Consider the following 18,470-nt stretch of genomic DNA (forward strand, 5'->3'; position numbering starts at 1 on the left):
TGCTCTGAGCACTATGCGACTTAACATCTGTGGTCATCAGTCGCCTAGAACTTAGAACTAATTAAACGTAACTAACCTAAGGACATCACACACATCCATGCCCGAGGCAGGATCCAGGAAGGAGGTACACGGCTCGTTCAAAAATGGCTCTGAGCACTGTGGGACTTAACTGCTGTGGTCATCAGTCCCCTAGAACTTAGAACTACTTAAAGCTAACTAACCTAAGGAAATCACACACATCCATGCCCGAGGGAGGACTCGAACCTGCGACCGTAGCGGTCGCGCGGTTCCAGACTGTAGCGCCTAGTACCGGTCGGCCACTAAGGCAGCACGCCTCGTGTTGTCTGTAGTTCAACTATGCCTAGTTCGCAGTTCGATCACGTCGGCATTGTTACTTTGTGCCAGAAAGGGAAGTGTCCAGGCGCCTCGGAGTGACCCAAAGCGATGTTTTTCGGACGTGGAGGAGATGCAGAGAGACAGGAACTGTCGATGACATGCCTCGCTCAGGCCGCCCAAGGGCTACCACTGCAGTTGACGACCGCTACCTACGGATTATGTTTCGGAGGGACCCTGACACCAACGCCACCATGTTGAATAATAGTTTTCGTGCAGTCACAGGACGCCGTGTTACGACTCAAACTGTGCGCAATAGGCTGCAAGATGCGCCACTTCACCCGACGTCCATGGCGAGGTCCATCTTTGCAGCGACGACATCATGCAGCTCGTTACAGATGAGTCCAATAACATGCCGAATGCACTGGCATCACGTTTCTTCACCGATGAGTGTCGCATATGCCTTCAAGCAGACAATCGTCTGAGACGTGTTTGGAGGCAACCTGGTCAGGCTGAACGCCTTAGACGCACTGTCCATCGAATACAGCAAGGTGGAGGTTCCCTGCTGTTTTGGTGTGGCATTATGTGGGGCTGACGTACGCCGCTGGTGGTCATGGAAGGCGCCGTAACTGCTGTACGATACGTGAATGCCATCCTCCGACCGATGGTGCAACCATATCGGCAGCATATTGGTGAGGCATTCGTCTTCATGGACGACAATTCGCGCCCCCATTGTGAACATCATGTGAATGATTTCCTACAGGATAACGACATCGCTCGAGTAGAATGGCCAGCATGTTCTCCAGACATGAACCCTGTTGAACATGCCTGGGATAGATTGAAAAGGGCTGTTTATGGAGAACGTGACCCATCAGCCTCTCTGAGTGATCTACGTCGTATCGGCGTTGAGGAGTGGACCAACAGTGCCTTGATGAACTTGTGGATAGTATACCACGACGAATACAGGCACGCATCAGTGCAAGAGGACGTGCTGCTGAGTATTTGAGGTACCGGTGTGTACGGCAGTCTGCCCCCACCTCGTGGTCGTGCGGTAGCGTTCTCGCTTCCCGCGCCCGGGTTCCCGGGTTCGATTCCCGGCGGGGTCAGGGATTTTCTCTGCCTCGTGATGGCTGGGTGTCGTGTGTTGTCCTTAGGTTAGTTAGGTTTAAGTAGTTCTAAGTTCTAGGGGGGTGATGACCATAGATGTTAAGTCCCATAGTGTTCGGAGCCATTTGAACCATTTGTACAGCAGTCTGGACCACCACCTCTGAAGGTCTGGCTGTATGGTGGCACCACATGTAACGTGTGGTTTTCATGAGCAATAAAAAGGGCGGAAATGATGTTTATGTTGATCTCTATTCCAATTTTCTGTAAAGGTTCTGGAACTCTCGGAACGGAGGTGACACAAAACCTTTTTTTGATGTGTGCAGTTTGAGAAAGATTGCAGGCCGTGCGCCTCGCCTCTATTCTGTCATCGCTGATGGGCCGAAAGGTGGTAAACACGTCGGCCTCTCCTTCTGAACAAACGAATGAAGTAGCCCAGCACTTGGGACGAAAACTGGCCACTGCCCATAGGCCATCGTCTCCTGCGCAGACTCTATCAGTGTTGCTCTGACTGCGCGGCACCAAACGTGGTCCGAACATTCCGGCGCTGCCCTTATTCTGACTCAGGATGAAAGTTGGGCCCGTCCCTTCTCTGCCCCCGACTGCCTCCCAAGTTTAGCCGAAGCCGTGCGCCGCGCCTCCCGCCGGCTGCAAGTATTCCAAGGCCGGCCGCGCACCGCCGAGCTGCGGGCCGTTTTTGCGCGCGCCGCGGGTTGACATCAGCGGGGCATCCGCCGCGGCTTTTTGCGCCCCCGCCGCCCCCGCCGCCCCCGCCGCCCCCGCCGCCCCCGCCGCCGCCGCCTTGACACAGTGCGGGCGCAGCTCTCACGGCCCGCGCTGGGAACACGGCGCGCCCGGGTTCGATGCCACGCGACGCCCCCCCCCCCCCCCACACACACTCTGCCGCTCGCGCCAAAAAAACTGGCCGCTAAATCAGAGTAGCCCCTCCCTCTCACTTTTTCTGCTGGTAGACAATTCAGCACGGCTTATTTCGACAACAGGATGGCATTACTCATTGCCTCCTGTTACTGCCTGTTACTTTTTCCCCGTGTAAGTACTGCTAACAGGAATCCTATCAGTGTTACTCGAAAAGCTGTAGCTCTAAAAAATGTTTCTCAGTATCTTTATTTTTTGTAGTACTGTGGCCATAAATTTTGACACTTTTTCCTGACACTCATACAGAACCTATTCCATATAGTTGTTCTTCAGTATGTCGTACTGCAACCTCTTGTAGCCCAACGACAAATTGAGCTTTTGTTCATAAAGTTATACAGGTATGCAGCTCTAATCTTCTGTTTACACCACTACAGCTCATGTCATGTAAGACTGCAACACTTCCTATGGTGCCGTGAAGACGAATATTTTCACTCACAAGATTTTTACATTGTGCTTCTACTCAGAGCCTCCATCTCCTACATACTGTGGGCTAACAGCAAAAATCAAACGCTCTATTAGTGTTCTCTCAAAATAAAACGTTCGCTGCCGGCCAGAGTGGCCGAGCGGTTCTAGGCGCTACAGTCTGGAGCCGCGCGACCGCTACGTCCGCAGGTTCGAATCCTGCCTCGGGCATGGATGTCTGTGACGTCCTTAGGTTAGTTAGGTATAAGTAGTTCTAAGTTCTAGGGGACTGATGACCTCAGATGTTATGTCCCATAGTGCTCAGAGTCATTTGAACCATTTTTCAACTGTTGTCAAGTGGACAAATGAATTTAAATTCAAATTCTAGGGGACTGATGACTTCAGATGTTAAGTCCCATAGTGCTCTGAGCCATTCGAACCATTTGAAAACGTTCGCTATTTTTCCAACGCTTTCTGTGATTCGAATTTCTGCGACTTCCATACAACTGTTAAATCAGTACAACAGATGGACTGCAATTATCCAGTATTTTTATGCGACTTGTGTCAGTGAAAACTGCTTAGTTAACTATTCACTTTCGATCCTGGAACGTGCGCCGGCCGCAGTGACCGAGCGGTTCTAGGCGCTTCAGTCTGAACCGCGCGACCGCTACGGTCGCAGGTTCGAATCCTGCCTCGGGCATGGATGTGTGTGATGTACTTAGGTTAGTTAGGTTTAAGTAGTTCTAAGTTCTAGGGGACTGATGACCTCAGATGTTAAGTCACATAGTGCTGAGAGCCATTTGATCCTGGAACTTGAAAACTGTCAGCTCTTCGATGCACACGAACCAATCTATCACTGCATCGAGCAATACAAAAGAGTGCAAAATTTCTGGTTCAAAAGGAAATCCTAAATTACAGAGAACTAAATAGTGCACCAATTATCAAAGGGTAGTACCACTGAAGGAAGACTTCTCTTTGCATGTGTACTTCATACAGACTTCCTAATCACTGTAACGAAAGCGGCATTTGAAGATGGTAGAGATTCTAGGAACTCTCAGGTAACACGGCGTAAAATAAAATGAAAACGGGTGTTAGCCTGCGCTTCTCTACATAATCAAAGTTTGAACCTCTCGACACTTCGAAGATTCCCCATAGGACACCAGGTGTAAACCGTCTACTGATCGGCGGTTCTCTTTTAGCCGTTCATCAGGCCAAACTCTACTACGAAATCGTCAGACTAGGAGCACCGCTACTACAAGTGTCATGTAGAATGAGATTTTAACTCTGCAGAGTATGCGCTGATATTAAACTTCCTGGCAGATTAAAACTGTGTGCCGGATCGAGACTCCAACTCAGGACCTTTACCTTTCGGAGCAAGTGCTCTCCCGAGTTCAAGTCTCGGTCAGTCACACAGTTTTAATCTGCCAGGAAGTTTCATATCAGTGCGCACTCCGCTGCAGAGTGAAAATCTCATTCTGGAGACATCCCCCTGGCTGTGGCTAAGCCATGTCTGAGCAGTATCCTTTCTTTCAGGAGTGCTAGTTCTGCAAGGTTCGCAGGAGAGCTTCTGTAAAGTTTGGAAGGTAGGAGACGAGATACTGGCAGAAGTAAAGCTATGGGGACGGGGCGTGAGTCGCGCTTGGGTAGCTCCGATGGTAGAGCACTTCCCGCGAAAGGCAAAGGTCCCGAGTTCCAGTCTCCGTTCGGCACACTTCAGCAACTGATACCAGAAGAAGCCATTTTATAATTGGTTATTTGTGTACAGTTTTGAGTTATTGACCCGATTACTTATTTACTTCCAGTGATGAATCCCATGAAACATGCTCGAGTAACAACCCGCCACGAAAAACAGTTGTCGCCATCCCAGCGTCTGGCAGCGCTAGTGGACGAAAACTTTCACACGCCAGGTCCGAATATTATATGTCTCTGTGCCCTCTAGTGATTCGTAACAGAGAGTGTATGATTATATGATAGCGAAACAAACACTGGTAGCAGTTACTTCCGTAAAATATCTGAGAGTATGAGTACGGGACGATTTGAAGTGGAATGATTATATAAAATGAATTGTTGGTAAGGAGGGTGCCAGGATGAGATCATTGGCATAGTCCTTAGAAAATGTAGTCCATCAACAAAGGAGGTGGCTTACAAAACACTCGTTCGACCTATAATTGAGTATTGCTCATCAGTGTGGGATCCGTACCAGATCGGGTTGATGGAGGAGATAGAGAAGACCCGAATAAGAGCGGCACGTTTCGTCGCAGGGTTATTTGGTAAGCGTGATAGCGTTACGGAGATGTTTAGCAAACTCAAGTGGCAGACTCTGCAAGAGAGGAGCTCTGCATCGAGGTGTAGCTTGCTGTCCAGGTTTAGAGAGGGTGCGTTTCTGGATGAGGTATCGAATATATTGCTTCCCCCTACTTATACCTCCCGAGGAGATCACGAATGTAAAATTAGAGAGATTCGAGCACGCACGGAGGCTTTCCGGCAGTCGTTCTTCCCGCGAACCATACGCGACTGGAACAGGAAAGGGTTCGAACAGTGCTGTCATTGTCGTAAGGCGGAAACGGAGCTATTTTCTGACGTCTTAAACGGCATGATCATTGTCTTTGGGACCCAGGGTAGAAGCATCTTTGAAACGGTAAGTTTTAAACTGTTCGCGTGTCGCCGTGATTGAAGTGTACCGTGCATGGCAAAATGACGCCATACAAAACCGGCGCCGAGGCAACTGTGATCCACCACGGGCCATAGATGACAGTGCTGAATGACGGCTGTGAAGATCTGTTCGGGCGAACAGACGTGCTACTGTTGAGCGACTGACCGCCCAGATGGACCAATGGGCTATCAACGTTGTCTCCTCAACGACCGCAGCGGACACCTGGTCCACGCAACGATGCTGACTGCAGTTCACCGGCGACGAAGACTGGAATCTGCACGCCAGGACCGCAGCTGGATGTCGACTGACTGGCGACAAGTACCCTTTTCAGGTGAAACACGTTTTATGCCCCATCAGACAGACGGCTGTTGGCCTGTAAGGCGTGAAAAGTATGAAATAAACGGGGTCCAGGCCAGAGGAGCTAGCATTATGGTGTGGGGAATGTTTTCCTGGTATACCTTGGCACTGAAAGACCTAAGTCGAAACAAGGCCCCGGGAGTAGACAACATTCCATTAGAACTACTGACAGCTCATATGGTTCAAATGGCTCTGAGCACTATGGGACTTAACATCTGAGGTCATCAGTGCCCTAGAACATAGAATTACTTAAACCTAACTAGCCTAAGAACATCACACAGATCCATGCCCGAGGCAGGATTTGAACCTGCGATCGTAGCAGTCGCGCGGCTCTGGACTGTGACGCCTAGAACCGCTCGGTCACCGCAGCCGGCGAACAGGAAAGGGGGGTAGTGACAGGGGCACGTAAAGTGCCCTCCGCCACTCACCGTTGGGTGGCTTGCGGAGTATAAATGTAGATGTAGATGTAGAGTGTAAAGTAGATTTCTTTTGTCTGTTAATGCTAACGAACAGGTGCTGCTAATACGAGTCAAGCAAGCGTATTGGTGGAGCTCTCATTAGTTACTTGCTTCTTTTGCGAGAAGTAAAATCGATATTTAAATTTTCTCCAGAGCATAGCATGTGTTGCGATACTTTGAAAATCGAGAACCGTGCCCACGGACTCGCGTTGAGGTGGGGGCGTGGTGTGACGCGGCCGTTCGTCAGACTGGATAGGTGATAGCCGTCTCGGATAGAACCCAGATCATTCGATTCGATGATGCCAGCCAGAGTGTGGATTTTAAACGTGTCCTCAACGTCGTCCAGACCAACTTTGGGCTGATTAGCAGCTTTAGTTTTAGTTAAACGTTTGATGATCAGGGACAACAGGAAAATTATTGGGATCTTAGTGCCGTTACATGAATATGCTCGAGTGTTTTGTGCCCTCTTTCTACAAATATACCGTCACCTATAACTCTGTAACGTCTGTACCATATATTTTGTGCGATCAAGGTGAGAGACTCTTGCAGCGTTAACTATCGTTGACAGTTTGCTTCCTGTGACACATCTTAGGCTAGACAGTGTTCTGGGTTTGTGATGGCGGGACGGGAGAGAGACAGTGCTAGCAAACTTGCAAATTCCCGCAACTCAAGTTCGTCGCATCAGTGCACTGCTGCTGCCAGTTGAATCCAATGTTGCCAGATACAGATACGTTTCCCGCGGCATCGAACACATGGCCATTTTTAAGACTGGCGGGAATTTTAAATCATACACTGTACATTTTTATACTAAATTCGCTTATAAGACACACGTGGAATTTTGGAGGCGATATTTCAAAGAAGAAAGTGCGTCGTATAGTCCTTAAAAAACGGTATTTCGCTCTACAATTGAATGTTTGCTCTTTTGAAACTACCTGGCAGATTAGTAGTGTGTGCTAGACACAGGTGCGATCCAAGCTCTTTGTTTTCGTAGGCATTGATCTTACCGACTGAGCTATCCAGGTGTTAAATTACAAAAAAAATAAGAATTTTACAACGACATGGAATTCTCGTTTATGCAACAGAGTTAAACATACCCAGCGTGCCTTTTATAAAAAGCCAAACAAAACTATTCCGCAGATCAAGTTGACTCGCGTAATTGCACAACATGTAGAAGCTTGAGAAAATGGAAAACTCTGTGGTGTCTACGTCAGAAATGTGTCGGGCCTCCATGTACTCCAAGGTTCAAAATTTAACATTTCTTGATGCCGCAGCTCAGTATTCGTTTGATCTCACAGTTGTTAATTTCGCGCAAGTGGTGAAATGATTGTCTTTACACGTATGGCCGCGTGCGGTTATCTCTGACTTATGCCAACACTTGCCTCGACAGGAGAGAGAGAAGGATCAGCGAGCGGCGAGACCGTACCGCGCCACGGGGAACAATGCAAGGCCCAACCTTTCTCCGGGCGCGGCGGAAAATTTACTCGGCGCACCGCCCCAGTTGCGAAACTGCGAGCCGGGGTCGACAATCTGCACATCGGCCGGAAAACAATAACCCTGTCACGCGACACCCGCGGCGCCCGCGGTCGCACCTCACGGCTTGCCCCCGAATCCGAACAAAACAGACAAAAACACAACACAAAAAAATGGGTACGGTTTGGCGTTCGTGCAACTCGAGATCGTAATTCCATACTGCTAACAAAAAAAAAAAAAAAACAGTGAGTGTATAATTATCGAGGTAGACATGTGTGACGCATTGTTTGGAAATACAGTACTTGCAGTTTGTCTCCCTCACGAAGGGGCTCATGATAAATTTACATTTCGCGATCTATTATTATTACCTTTTTTAAGGATAATTTCCACTATATTCAAAGCTATCTCTTCCCCATTCGAACCCACTAATCAAACCACTTTTCCGGACTCCGTCTAACATATGGAAGTGTTCGTCGTCCCACGCTTCATTCGGAGAAGACTCCGACTTTTCTGCTTGGTTTACATTTGTGCAAATTCGGCCTGGTTACACTGCACGGACAGGTGGGTTGCCGTGAAGCTTACTGAGGCTAAACAGTCATTAAAAATTTTTACCGTTGTTTACATCCTACTGCAATAGGATAATGACCCGCCCGGTATCGTCTAGAGGTACGGAATATTTTTCTTACGTCATCCGCCCACCTTCCACTAGACTATGTGTTGCACAAGAGGAGGAGGTATACTTCGAAAGGACTGGAGACAAAGGAAACAGATGGATTAAATCATGGGGAGAGAGACACTCTGAAATAAGATAGTCGATTGTAAGACGTACACAGGAGGCAGACACAGATTCAGATCACAATTAGGTAATGATGAACAGTAGGCTGACGGAAAGAAGTGGGATGATGTAGTAGTGAAGAACGATATGTGGTTTTAAAATTGTCTACGGCTGTTGATACTGCGATAGCAAATACTACAGCAGGCTGTTCAGTTGAAGAGAGATAGACATCTCTAAAAAGGACAATCACAGAGGTTGGACAGACAAATACACAGCATGGTCAGAAACAGTTTGAGAAGCTTGTAAGGGTGTTGCAAGGGAGGTTGTGCTGAGAAATAATTAAAAATAGTCGATACGTTGTACCGTTTCCGAGTTATTTAGCATCGGAGTTAGTCAAACAGGCTATTGCACGCGTAAATTCAAGAGGTCCGGCGGATACGATGTCACCAAACGTGTTCTTCGTTTGATTTCCTAAAACCGAGCAGGGAGCGATACAAAAATTGGATTTGGGACCACCCTGTATGCATAAAGAAGATAACTGGTAAGAAACCGTGTACAACAGTAGAAATAGTTCAGTTGATTGACGAAAGAAGGGAGTACAAGAATGTTTAGAATAAGACAAATGGCTCTGAGCACCATGGGACTTAACACCTGAGGTCTTCAGTCCCCTAGAACTTAGAACTACTTAAACCTAACTAACCTAGGGACATCACACACATCCATGCCCGAGGCAGGATTCGAACCTGCGACCGGAGCGGTCGCGCGGTTCCAGACTGAAGCGCCTAGAACCACTCGGCCACAACGGCCGGCTTAGAATAAGACAGGAATACAGCAGTATGAGTCGTTTAGGAAGGAAACTAACAGGGAAGCTACAGAAAAATGTTTGCAGGAGTACTTTGAAGAAACCGAAAAAGATGTGGTCGTTCGAAGGGCAGAGGCAACACGTATATTGTCGAGTGACGTTAACGTGACCACCTGTCAAAAGCCTCCATAACCACCTTACGCAGCGTGGATCGCTGCGAGGCGTGCAGGAAAAGGGACAGCGAGGTTGCGAAAGACACCGACCATGATGTGGCGCCACGCCGACTCCAGTACCGTATCCAGCTGCCATAGGATTGTCCACTGATGCTCCACGGCGCGAACAGCACGATCGAGGTGGTCCCACAGATTCTCGACTGGGTTCAAACCCAGGCAGTTTGGTGGCCAGAGGAGTATGGTAAACTCGTCCTGTTGCTCTGCAGATCGCACACTTGCACTGCGAGCTGTGTGATACGTTGCATTGTCCTGCCGGTAGATGTCATCGTGCTGAGGAAAAACAAACTGCACGTACGGGATGGACATACACCCCAAGGATAGATGCACACGTGTGTTGATCCATTGTGCCTTCCTGAATGACGGGATCGCACAGAGAATGTGACGGAAACATTCCCCGGAACATAACGCTTTTTCCTCCGGCCTGGGCTCTTTCCTTTCACGCCGTCGCACCAACGACCATATGTCCGACGGAGCATAAAATGTGATACATCTGAAAAGGTCACCCTTCGCCACACAGTGGAAGTCCAGTTGCGCTACTGACGTGCAAATTCCAGCCTTCGTTGGCAGTGAACAACAGTCAGCTTCGGCGCAGGAACCAGGCGCCTACTGTGGATACCCATACGCAGCAACGTTCGCTGAACATCTACTTCTACATTTATACTCCGCAAGCCACCCAACGGTGTGTGGCGGAGGGCACTTAACGTGCCACTGTCATTACCTCCCTCTCTTGTTCCACTCGCGTATGGTTCGCGGGAAGAACGACTGCCGGAAAGCCTCCGTGCGCGCTCGAAACTCTCTAATTTTACATTCGTGATCTCCTCGGGAGGTATAAGTCGGGGAATGCAATATATTCGATACTTCATCCAGAAACGCACCCTCTCCAAACCTGGACAGCAAGCTTCACCGCGATGCAGAGCGCCTCTCTTGCAGAGTCTGCCACTTGAGTTTGCTAAACATCTCCGTAACGCTATCACGCTTACCAATTAACCCTGTGACGAAACGCGCCGCTCGTCTTTGGATCTTCTCTATCTCCTCTGTCAATCCGACCTGGTACAGATCCCACACTGATGAGCAATTCTCAACTATAGGTGGAACGAGTATTTTGTAAGCCACCTCCTTTGTTGATGGACTACATTTTCTAAGGACTCTCCCAATGAATCTCAACCTGGCACCCTCCTTACCAAAAATTAATTTTATATGATCATTCCACTTCAAATCGTTCAGTACGCATACTCCCAGATATTTTACAAAAGTAACTGCTACCAGTGTTTGTTCCGCTCTCATATAATCATACAATAAGGGATCCTTCTTTCTGTGTATTCGCAATACATTACATTTGTCTATGTTAAGGGTCAGTTGCCATTCACAGCGCCAAGTGCCTATCCGCTGCAGATCTCCCTGCATTTCGTTGCAATTTTCTTATGCTGCAACTTCTCTGTGTACTACAGCATCATCCACGAGAAGCCGCATGGAACTTCCGACACTATCTACTAGGTCATTTATATACACTCCTGGAAATTGAAATAAGAACACCGTGAATTCATTGTCCCAGGAAGGGGAAACTTTATTGACACATTCCTCGGGTCAGATACATCACATGATAACACTGACAGAACCACAGGCACATAGACACAGGCAACAGAGCATGAACAGTGTCGGCACTAGTGCAGTGTATATCCACCTTTCGAAGCAACGCAGGCTGCTATTCTCCCATGGAGACGATCGTAGAGATGCTGGATGTAGTCCTGTGGAACGGCTTGCCATGCCATTTCCACCTGGCGCCTCAGCTGGACCAGCGTTCGTGCTGGACGTGCAGATCGCGTGAGACGACGCTTCATCCAGTCCCAAACATGCTCAATGGGGGACAGATCCGGAGATCTTGCTGGCCAGGGTAGTTGACTTACACCTTCTAGAGCACGTTGGGTGGCACGGGATACATGCGGACGTGCATTGTCCTGTTGGAACAGCAAGTTCCCTTGCCGGTCTAGGAATGGTAGAACGATGGGTTCGATGACGGTTTGGATGTACCGTGCACTATTCAGTGTCCCCTCGACGATCACCAGAAGTGTACGGCCAGTGTAGGAGATCGCTCCCCACACCATGATGCCGGGTGTTGGTCCTGTGTGCCTCGGTCGTATGCAGTCCTGATTGTGCCGCTCGCCTGCACGGCGCCAAACACGCATACGACCATCATTGGCACCAAGGCAGAAGCGACTCTCATCGCTGAAGACGACACGTCTCTATTCGTCCCTCCATTCACGCCTGTCGCGACACCACTGGAGGCGGGCTGCACGATGTTGGGACGTGAGCGGAAGACGGCCTAACGGTGTGCGGGACCGTAGCCCAGCTTCATGGAGACGCTTGCGAATGGTCCTCGCCGATACCCCAGGAGCAACAGTGTCCCTAATTTGCTGGGAAGTAGCGGTGCGGTCCCCTACGGCACTGCGTAGGATCCTACGGTCTTGGCGTGCATCCGTGCGTCGCTGCGGTACGGTCCCAGGTCGACGGGCACGTGCACCTTCCGCCGACCACTGGCGACAACATCGATGTACTGTGGAGACCTCACGCCCCACGTGTTGAGCAATTCGGCGGTACGTCCACCCGGCCTCCCGCATGCCCACTATACGCCCTCGCTCAAAGTCCGTCAACTGCACATACGGTTCACGTCCACGCTGTCGCGGCATGCTACCAGTGTTAAACACTGCGATGGAGCTCCGTATGCCACGGCAAACTGGCTGACACTGACGGCGGCGGTGAACAAATGCTGCGCAGCTAGCGCCATTCGACGGCCAACACCGCGATTCCTGGTGTGTCCGCTGTGCCGTGCGTGTGATCATTGCTTGTACAGCCCTCTCGCAGTGTCCGGAGCAAGTATGGTGGGTCTGACACACCGGTGTCAATGTGTTCTTTTTTCCATTTCCAGGAGTGTATAATTTTCTTTTAAATTTAAATATATTTTTAAAGCTACAGTGTTTTGTGTACAATCCTTTGATAGCTAAGCAGGGATGGCTAGAGGACAAATGTAAAGATGTAGAGGCTTATCTCACGAGGGGTAAGATAGATACTACCTACAGGAAAACTAAAGAGACCTTTGGATGAAAAACAACACCACTTGCAAAAATATCGAAAGCTCAGATGGAAACCCGCTTCTAAGCAAAGAAGGGAAAGCAGAAACGTGGAAGCAGCATATAGAGGGCCTACACAAGGGCGATGTACTTGAGGACGATATTATGGAAATGGAAGAGGATGTAGATGGAGATGAAATGGGAGACTTGATACTGCGTGAAGAGTTTGACAGAGCACTGAAAGACCTGAGTCGAAACAAGGCCCCGGGACTAGACAACATTCCATTAGAACTACTGACAGCCTTGGGAGAGCCAGTCCTGACAAAACTCTACCATCTGGTGAGCAAGATGTATGAGGCAGGCGAAATACCATCATACTTCAAGAAGAATATAATTCCATTCCCAAAGAAAGCAGGTGTTGACAGATGTGAAAAGTACCAAACTATCAGTTTAATAAGTCACAGCTGCAAAATACTAACGCGAATTCTTTACAGACGAATGGAAAAACTGGTAGTGCGGTTCTAGGCGCTTCAGTCCGGAACCGCGAGACTGCTACGGTCGCAGGTTCGAATCCTGTCTCGGGCATGGATGTGTGTGATGTCCTTAGGTTAGTTAGGTTTAAGTAGTTCTACGTTCTAGGGGACTGATGACCTGAGATGTTAAGTGCCATAGTGCTCAGAGCCATTTGAACCATTTTTTGAAAAACTGGTAGAAGCCGACATCGAGGAAGATCAGTTCGGATTCCGTAGAAATGTTAGGACGCGTGAGGCAATACTGACCCTGCGACTTATCTCAGAAGGCAAACCTACGTTTCTAGCATTTGTAGGCTTAGAGAAAGCTTTTGACAATGTTGACTGGAATACTGTCTTCCAAAATTCTGAAGGTGACAGGGGTAAAATACATGGAGCGAAAGGCTATTTACAATTTGTACAGAAACCAGATGGCACTTCTAAGAGTCGAGGGGTATGAAAGGGAAGAAGTGGTTGGGAAGGGAGTGAGACAGAGTTGTAACCTCTCCCAGATGCTATTCAATCTGTATATTGAGCAGCAGTAAAGGAAACAAAACAAAAGTTTGGAGTAGCCATTAAAATCCATGGAGAAGAAATAAAAACTTTGATGTTCGCCGATGACCGTGTAACTCTGTCAGAGACAGCGAAGGACCTGGAAGAGCAATTGAACGGAATAGAGGGTGTCTGGAAATGAGCATATAAGATGAACATCAACAAAAGCAAAAAGATAATAATGGAATGTAGTTGAATTAAGCCGGGTGATGCTGAGGGAATTAGATTAGGAAATGAGACGGTTAAAGCAGTAAATAAGTTTTGCTATTTGGGGAGAAAAATAACTGATAATGGTCGAAGTACAGAGGATATAAAATGTAGACTGGCAATGGCAAGGAAAGCGTTTCTGAAGAAGAAAAATTTGTTAACATCGAATATTGATTTAAGTGTCAGGAAGTCGTTTCTGAAAGTATTTGTATGGAGTGTAGCCATGTGTGGAAGTGAAACATGGACGATAAATAGTTTAGACAAGAAGAGAGTACAAGCTTTCGAAATGTGGTGCTACAGAAAAATGCTGAAGATTAGATGGGTAGATCACATAACTAATCAGGAGGCATTGAACAGAACTGGGGAGAAGAGGAATTTGTGGCACAAGTTGACTAGAAGAAGGGATCGGTTGGTAGGACATGTTCTGAGGCATCAAGGGATCACCAATTTAGTACTGGAGGGCAGCGTAGAGGGCAAAAACCACAGAGGGAGACCAAGAGATGAATACACTAAGCAGATTCAGAAGGGTGTAGGCTGCAGTAGTTACTGGGAGATGAAGAAGCTTGCACAGGATAGAGTAGCATGGAGAGCTGCATCAAACCAGTCTCATGACTGAAGACCACAACAACAACAACAACAACAATAACACTGTATTTTAAATCCGTTAGTATGGATTGCGAGTAACTTTGAACGCTGTAGGCGTCTGCAGCAGTCATATTTCTTTTAAACTTTTATACAAACAGACAGAGTGCGAGTGTGGTTTTAGTGTATGACAGCGAATTGATAATCCCACTACAAGTTACTCGGTAACTACGGCATATGGTGTGCTATACAAGTTTCGTATTGTAATTAGATTATAAGAAATTTTAAATGTATACAAGAGTTTAGAATCCAATTTTAATGTGTTCTGTTGTTTAACAGATCTGAAGATGGGCAACATTCCCTTAAACCGGTAATTTTGATACTGAAAAAAACAAAAACACCGATCGACAGACAGAAATATATTCTTATTTAGACTGGCTGCAATCTTTCGCCACAACTGTTTAAGCTATGCATCGAAGAAGGAATAGCGTAAATAAGAGAGAGTTGTGGGACTGGAATTAAAATTCAGGTTGAAAGATTAACAATGATAAAATTTGCTGATGGCATCGTTAACCTCAATGGAAGTGAAGAAGTTTTGCGGGACCCGTCGAGTAGAATGAACTGATTAATGGGTATAGAATATTGTTTGGGAGTAAACCGAAGAAAGACGACAGTACCGAGAAGCACCAGAAATGTGATCAGCGAAACACTTAACATCAGAATTGGCGACAAAGAAGTAAACGAAGTGGAGGAATTCCGCTACTTCGGAAGAAAAGTGCATCAGGACGGACGAAGCAAGGTGGACATAAAAAGCAGACTAGCGCAGGCGACGAGGGAATTCCTGGCAAAAAAAGTGTCTACTAGTATCAAATATCAACCTTGATTTGAGGAAGAAATTTCTGAGAATGTACGTTTGGAACAGGCCATTACATGATGTCATTCAGGGACCGTGGGAAAACCGGAAAAGAAGAGAATCGAAGCGTAAGAGATGTGGTGATATGGTAGAGTGATAAGATAAGGAATGATATGGTTTTCCGCAGAATTGGAAGCGAAAGTAACATACGGAAAACACTGCGAAGAAGAAGGAACAGAGTAATATGAAATCTGTTGAGACATCACGGAGTCTCTTCCATGGAACTAAAGGGGGCTTCACAGGGTTAAAACTGTTGGAATACATTCAACAAACAGTTGCGGATGTATGCCGGCCGGAGTGGCCGAGCGGTTCTAGGCGCAACAGTCTGGAGCCGCGCATCCACTACGGTCGCAGGTTCGAATCCTGCCTCGGGCATGCATGTGTGTGATGTCCTTAGGTTAGTTAGGTTTAAGTAGTTCTAAGTTCTAGGGGACTGATGACCTCAGAAGTTAAGTCCCATAGTGCTCAGAGCCATTTGAACCATTTTTTTTAGGATGTTTGGTGTAAGTGCTAATTGAAACGAAGAGAGGAACACGTGATGAGCCGCATCAAACCAGTCAGAAGGTAGACGACTACAGAAAAATTGGTTCATCCCATCTCTGTTCATTTTCATTACAGTCATAATTACATCTTCCATTCCAGCCAGTTTCCCAGATTACTTACGGGGTTCCCTTTCTCCCCTACACGTAATTCTCAAGATGAATCCATTTCCAGCCGAGCAACACTCTCCTTTTTATTAGTTTTCTCATTAAAGGTTCTTATATCATTGCCGTAAGTCAGAACTTCTAATAAACTTTGATTATAAACTTCGCGATGTTAAGTCCCATAGTGCTCAGAGCCATTTGAACCAACTTCGCTTTCCAGGAACGTCAGGAGCTTAGTTCTGAAAATTCAGCGACGATATTTTAGATAATACCATTAAAACGCATATTTTTTTGTTCGTTTTCCCAGTTTAGGAATCTGATAAATTCCTCTAGCACTGCTGAGAAAAGTTTTGGCACCTGTTTCAATTCTGAAAATCCGACCATCCTCAAGAAGAACGCGCAACACATTCAAGTCTGAATTGAGGACTTGGAAGACTCTAGCTGTTTTTTGCAGCACACCTTGAGATGAATAACTGAGTTTTACTGTTGTCGAAATTTACTAAAAGAAATAAAATTTACTATATGTTATGGTAGCCATGACTCAGGTCCACTGTCATTCTCCTTTGGGTTTTCTATTGTACTTAAATGTCTCAACATCAACGACATATTCAAGTACGACCAAGGTTGTACCGTACCTAAACGTCCCAATACCAACGACATATTAAGCATCAAAGCTATGCTCGGCTGTCTCCTGATGCTGAGTCGCAGATCAAATTTGAAGACATATGAGAAATCGCAGTAAAATACCAGCAGCGGTGATGAAATTGTTGAGGAGACTGAAATTCTGCAAAAGAATGGATTCAATTAACAAAACTAAAACGTTCGAAATGAGTTGGATGTACACACTACGAATGTGAAAATAACTGAATACAGAGATAGGTGGAAACAACTTCTCAACAGAAAAAACGGTTCAAATGGCTCTAAGCACTATGGGACTTAACATCTGAGATTATCACTCCCCTAGACTTAGAAATACTTAAACCTAACTAACCTAAGGACATCACACACATCCATGCCTGAGGCAGGATTCAAACCTGCGTCCGTAGCAGCAGCGCGGTTCCGGACTTAGGCGCCAAGAACCGTTCGGCGACAAGGGTCGGCTCCTGTCAACAGAATTAGAGATGAAAACTACCCCAGAAAATCCTGAACTACAACCCGAAAGGATGGAGAGACATAGGCCGACCTAGGAAACGATGGACATAAACTTTGCGGAGACGGACCTTGCAGTTGCCTAATCCCAGACGGTGACGATGATATGAACTCAGCGATCGTCCAGATTTTGACCATAAAAATCATTTACAAATAAATTAAAAGAATTTCTAGATGACAACTCCTTCTACTCATTGGCTGAATTTTTAGATATAAATTAAGGGAGGGGAAGGGAAAAAAAACTAGCTTAAACATTAGTGTCATGCAATATTTTGTGTAATGTAATATCTTGTACAGACGTCTTTTATTAACCTGACACATTCCACTTCATTACGAAGTGTCGTATTCATGATCTATGGAACAAGTTTTAATCTAATCTAATCTAATCCCTCTAAGTCCACGAGTGCGTTTCAGTGGCACTTCGGTCCTGTCACATATTCACCGCGCACAAAAGGCGCTTCGCGAGACGAGCGCGTACTTCATGACAGCTGCCGTTGTTTACATCGTGTAGCACTCCCGCAACATGGCCGGTGAGTTATTGCTCAACTGCGAAGCAAACAGCCTCCTTTAGACAGGTTCGGCGAGCGCCACGTTCCCTAACAGGTGTAAAGCACAGGTGTTGAACTCTCGTGGCCGTTTTTGATCATCTGGATGAGCCATTATTTACACAGGCAGGCCGCTAAAAAAAAGTGGAAGCTTAATGCAGTCGTTCCTTGCTTCTGATGTTCGGGAATTTCACAGCTCTTTAAGCTTCATTTTTATGATCCATCAGCTCGAACTTCATAGCATCCTCCAGAAAAGATCGCCATCATACGACACGCAGCTTTCGCCGAAGACGTCTCATAAAAAGAAGCCTGGTGCCCGAATAAAAGTTTATCAAAGGTCACTTGTTTTCGTTGTAGAAGCTATCCTTTCCCGCCTGTTAGTTGTGACAAACGCGAAGTTTACATTTATATTTATCTTTATTGATCTTCCATCATCTAGCTAACTATATGCATTGTTTTTGCATTACATTTCTCACAAGTTGTACAAAAGACATTTTTTATGTCGTTGTATACATTTATGATTTGCAATTAAGCAAACACTTTGAAAAAATTATGAGACTGACAGATTAGAAGAACGATAATGTGTTGTGTTTTTAGTGTTTCCATATTTTTGTCCACAACCTGTGTTACACGTTTATGGTGCCTATTTAGGGCATTCCGTGTCACGGTCATACTTGGTCATAATCTACAGATGTTATTTCTTATGTCTCCCAATTTGCGAGCTGTTAGCCGTCAATCTATCAGTGTCGTGTCTCGTGTTTGTTCGACTGCAAAGGTCGTT

The 18,470-nt window shown here is 46.7% G+C and overlaps 1 protein-coding gene across 1 annotated transcript in view; it reads left to right on the forward strand.

The window, feature by feature from the left end:
- Nucleotides 1–17,667: 17,667 nt before the first annotated feature.
- Nucleotides 17,668–18,470, forward strand: part of LOC126273410 (probable nuclear hormone receptor HR38) — a 111,499-nt gene continuing 110,696 nt past the window's right edge. Inside the window, exon 1 of the mRNA XM_049976960.1 lies at nucleotides 17,668–17,674. Coding sequence (XP_049832917.1) covers nucleotides 17,668–17,674 — 7 coding nt within the window. The remainder of the gene's footprint in view (nucleotides 17,675–18,470) is intronic.

Source organism: Schistocerca gregaria, chromosome 5, assembly GCF_023897955.1.
Source record: "Schistocerca gregaria isolate iqSchGreg1 chromosome 5, iqSchGreg1.2, whole genome shotgun sequence".
Lineage (NCBI taxonomy): Eukaryota > Metazoa > Arthropoda > Insecta > Orthoptera > Acrididae > Schistocerca > Schistocerca gregaria.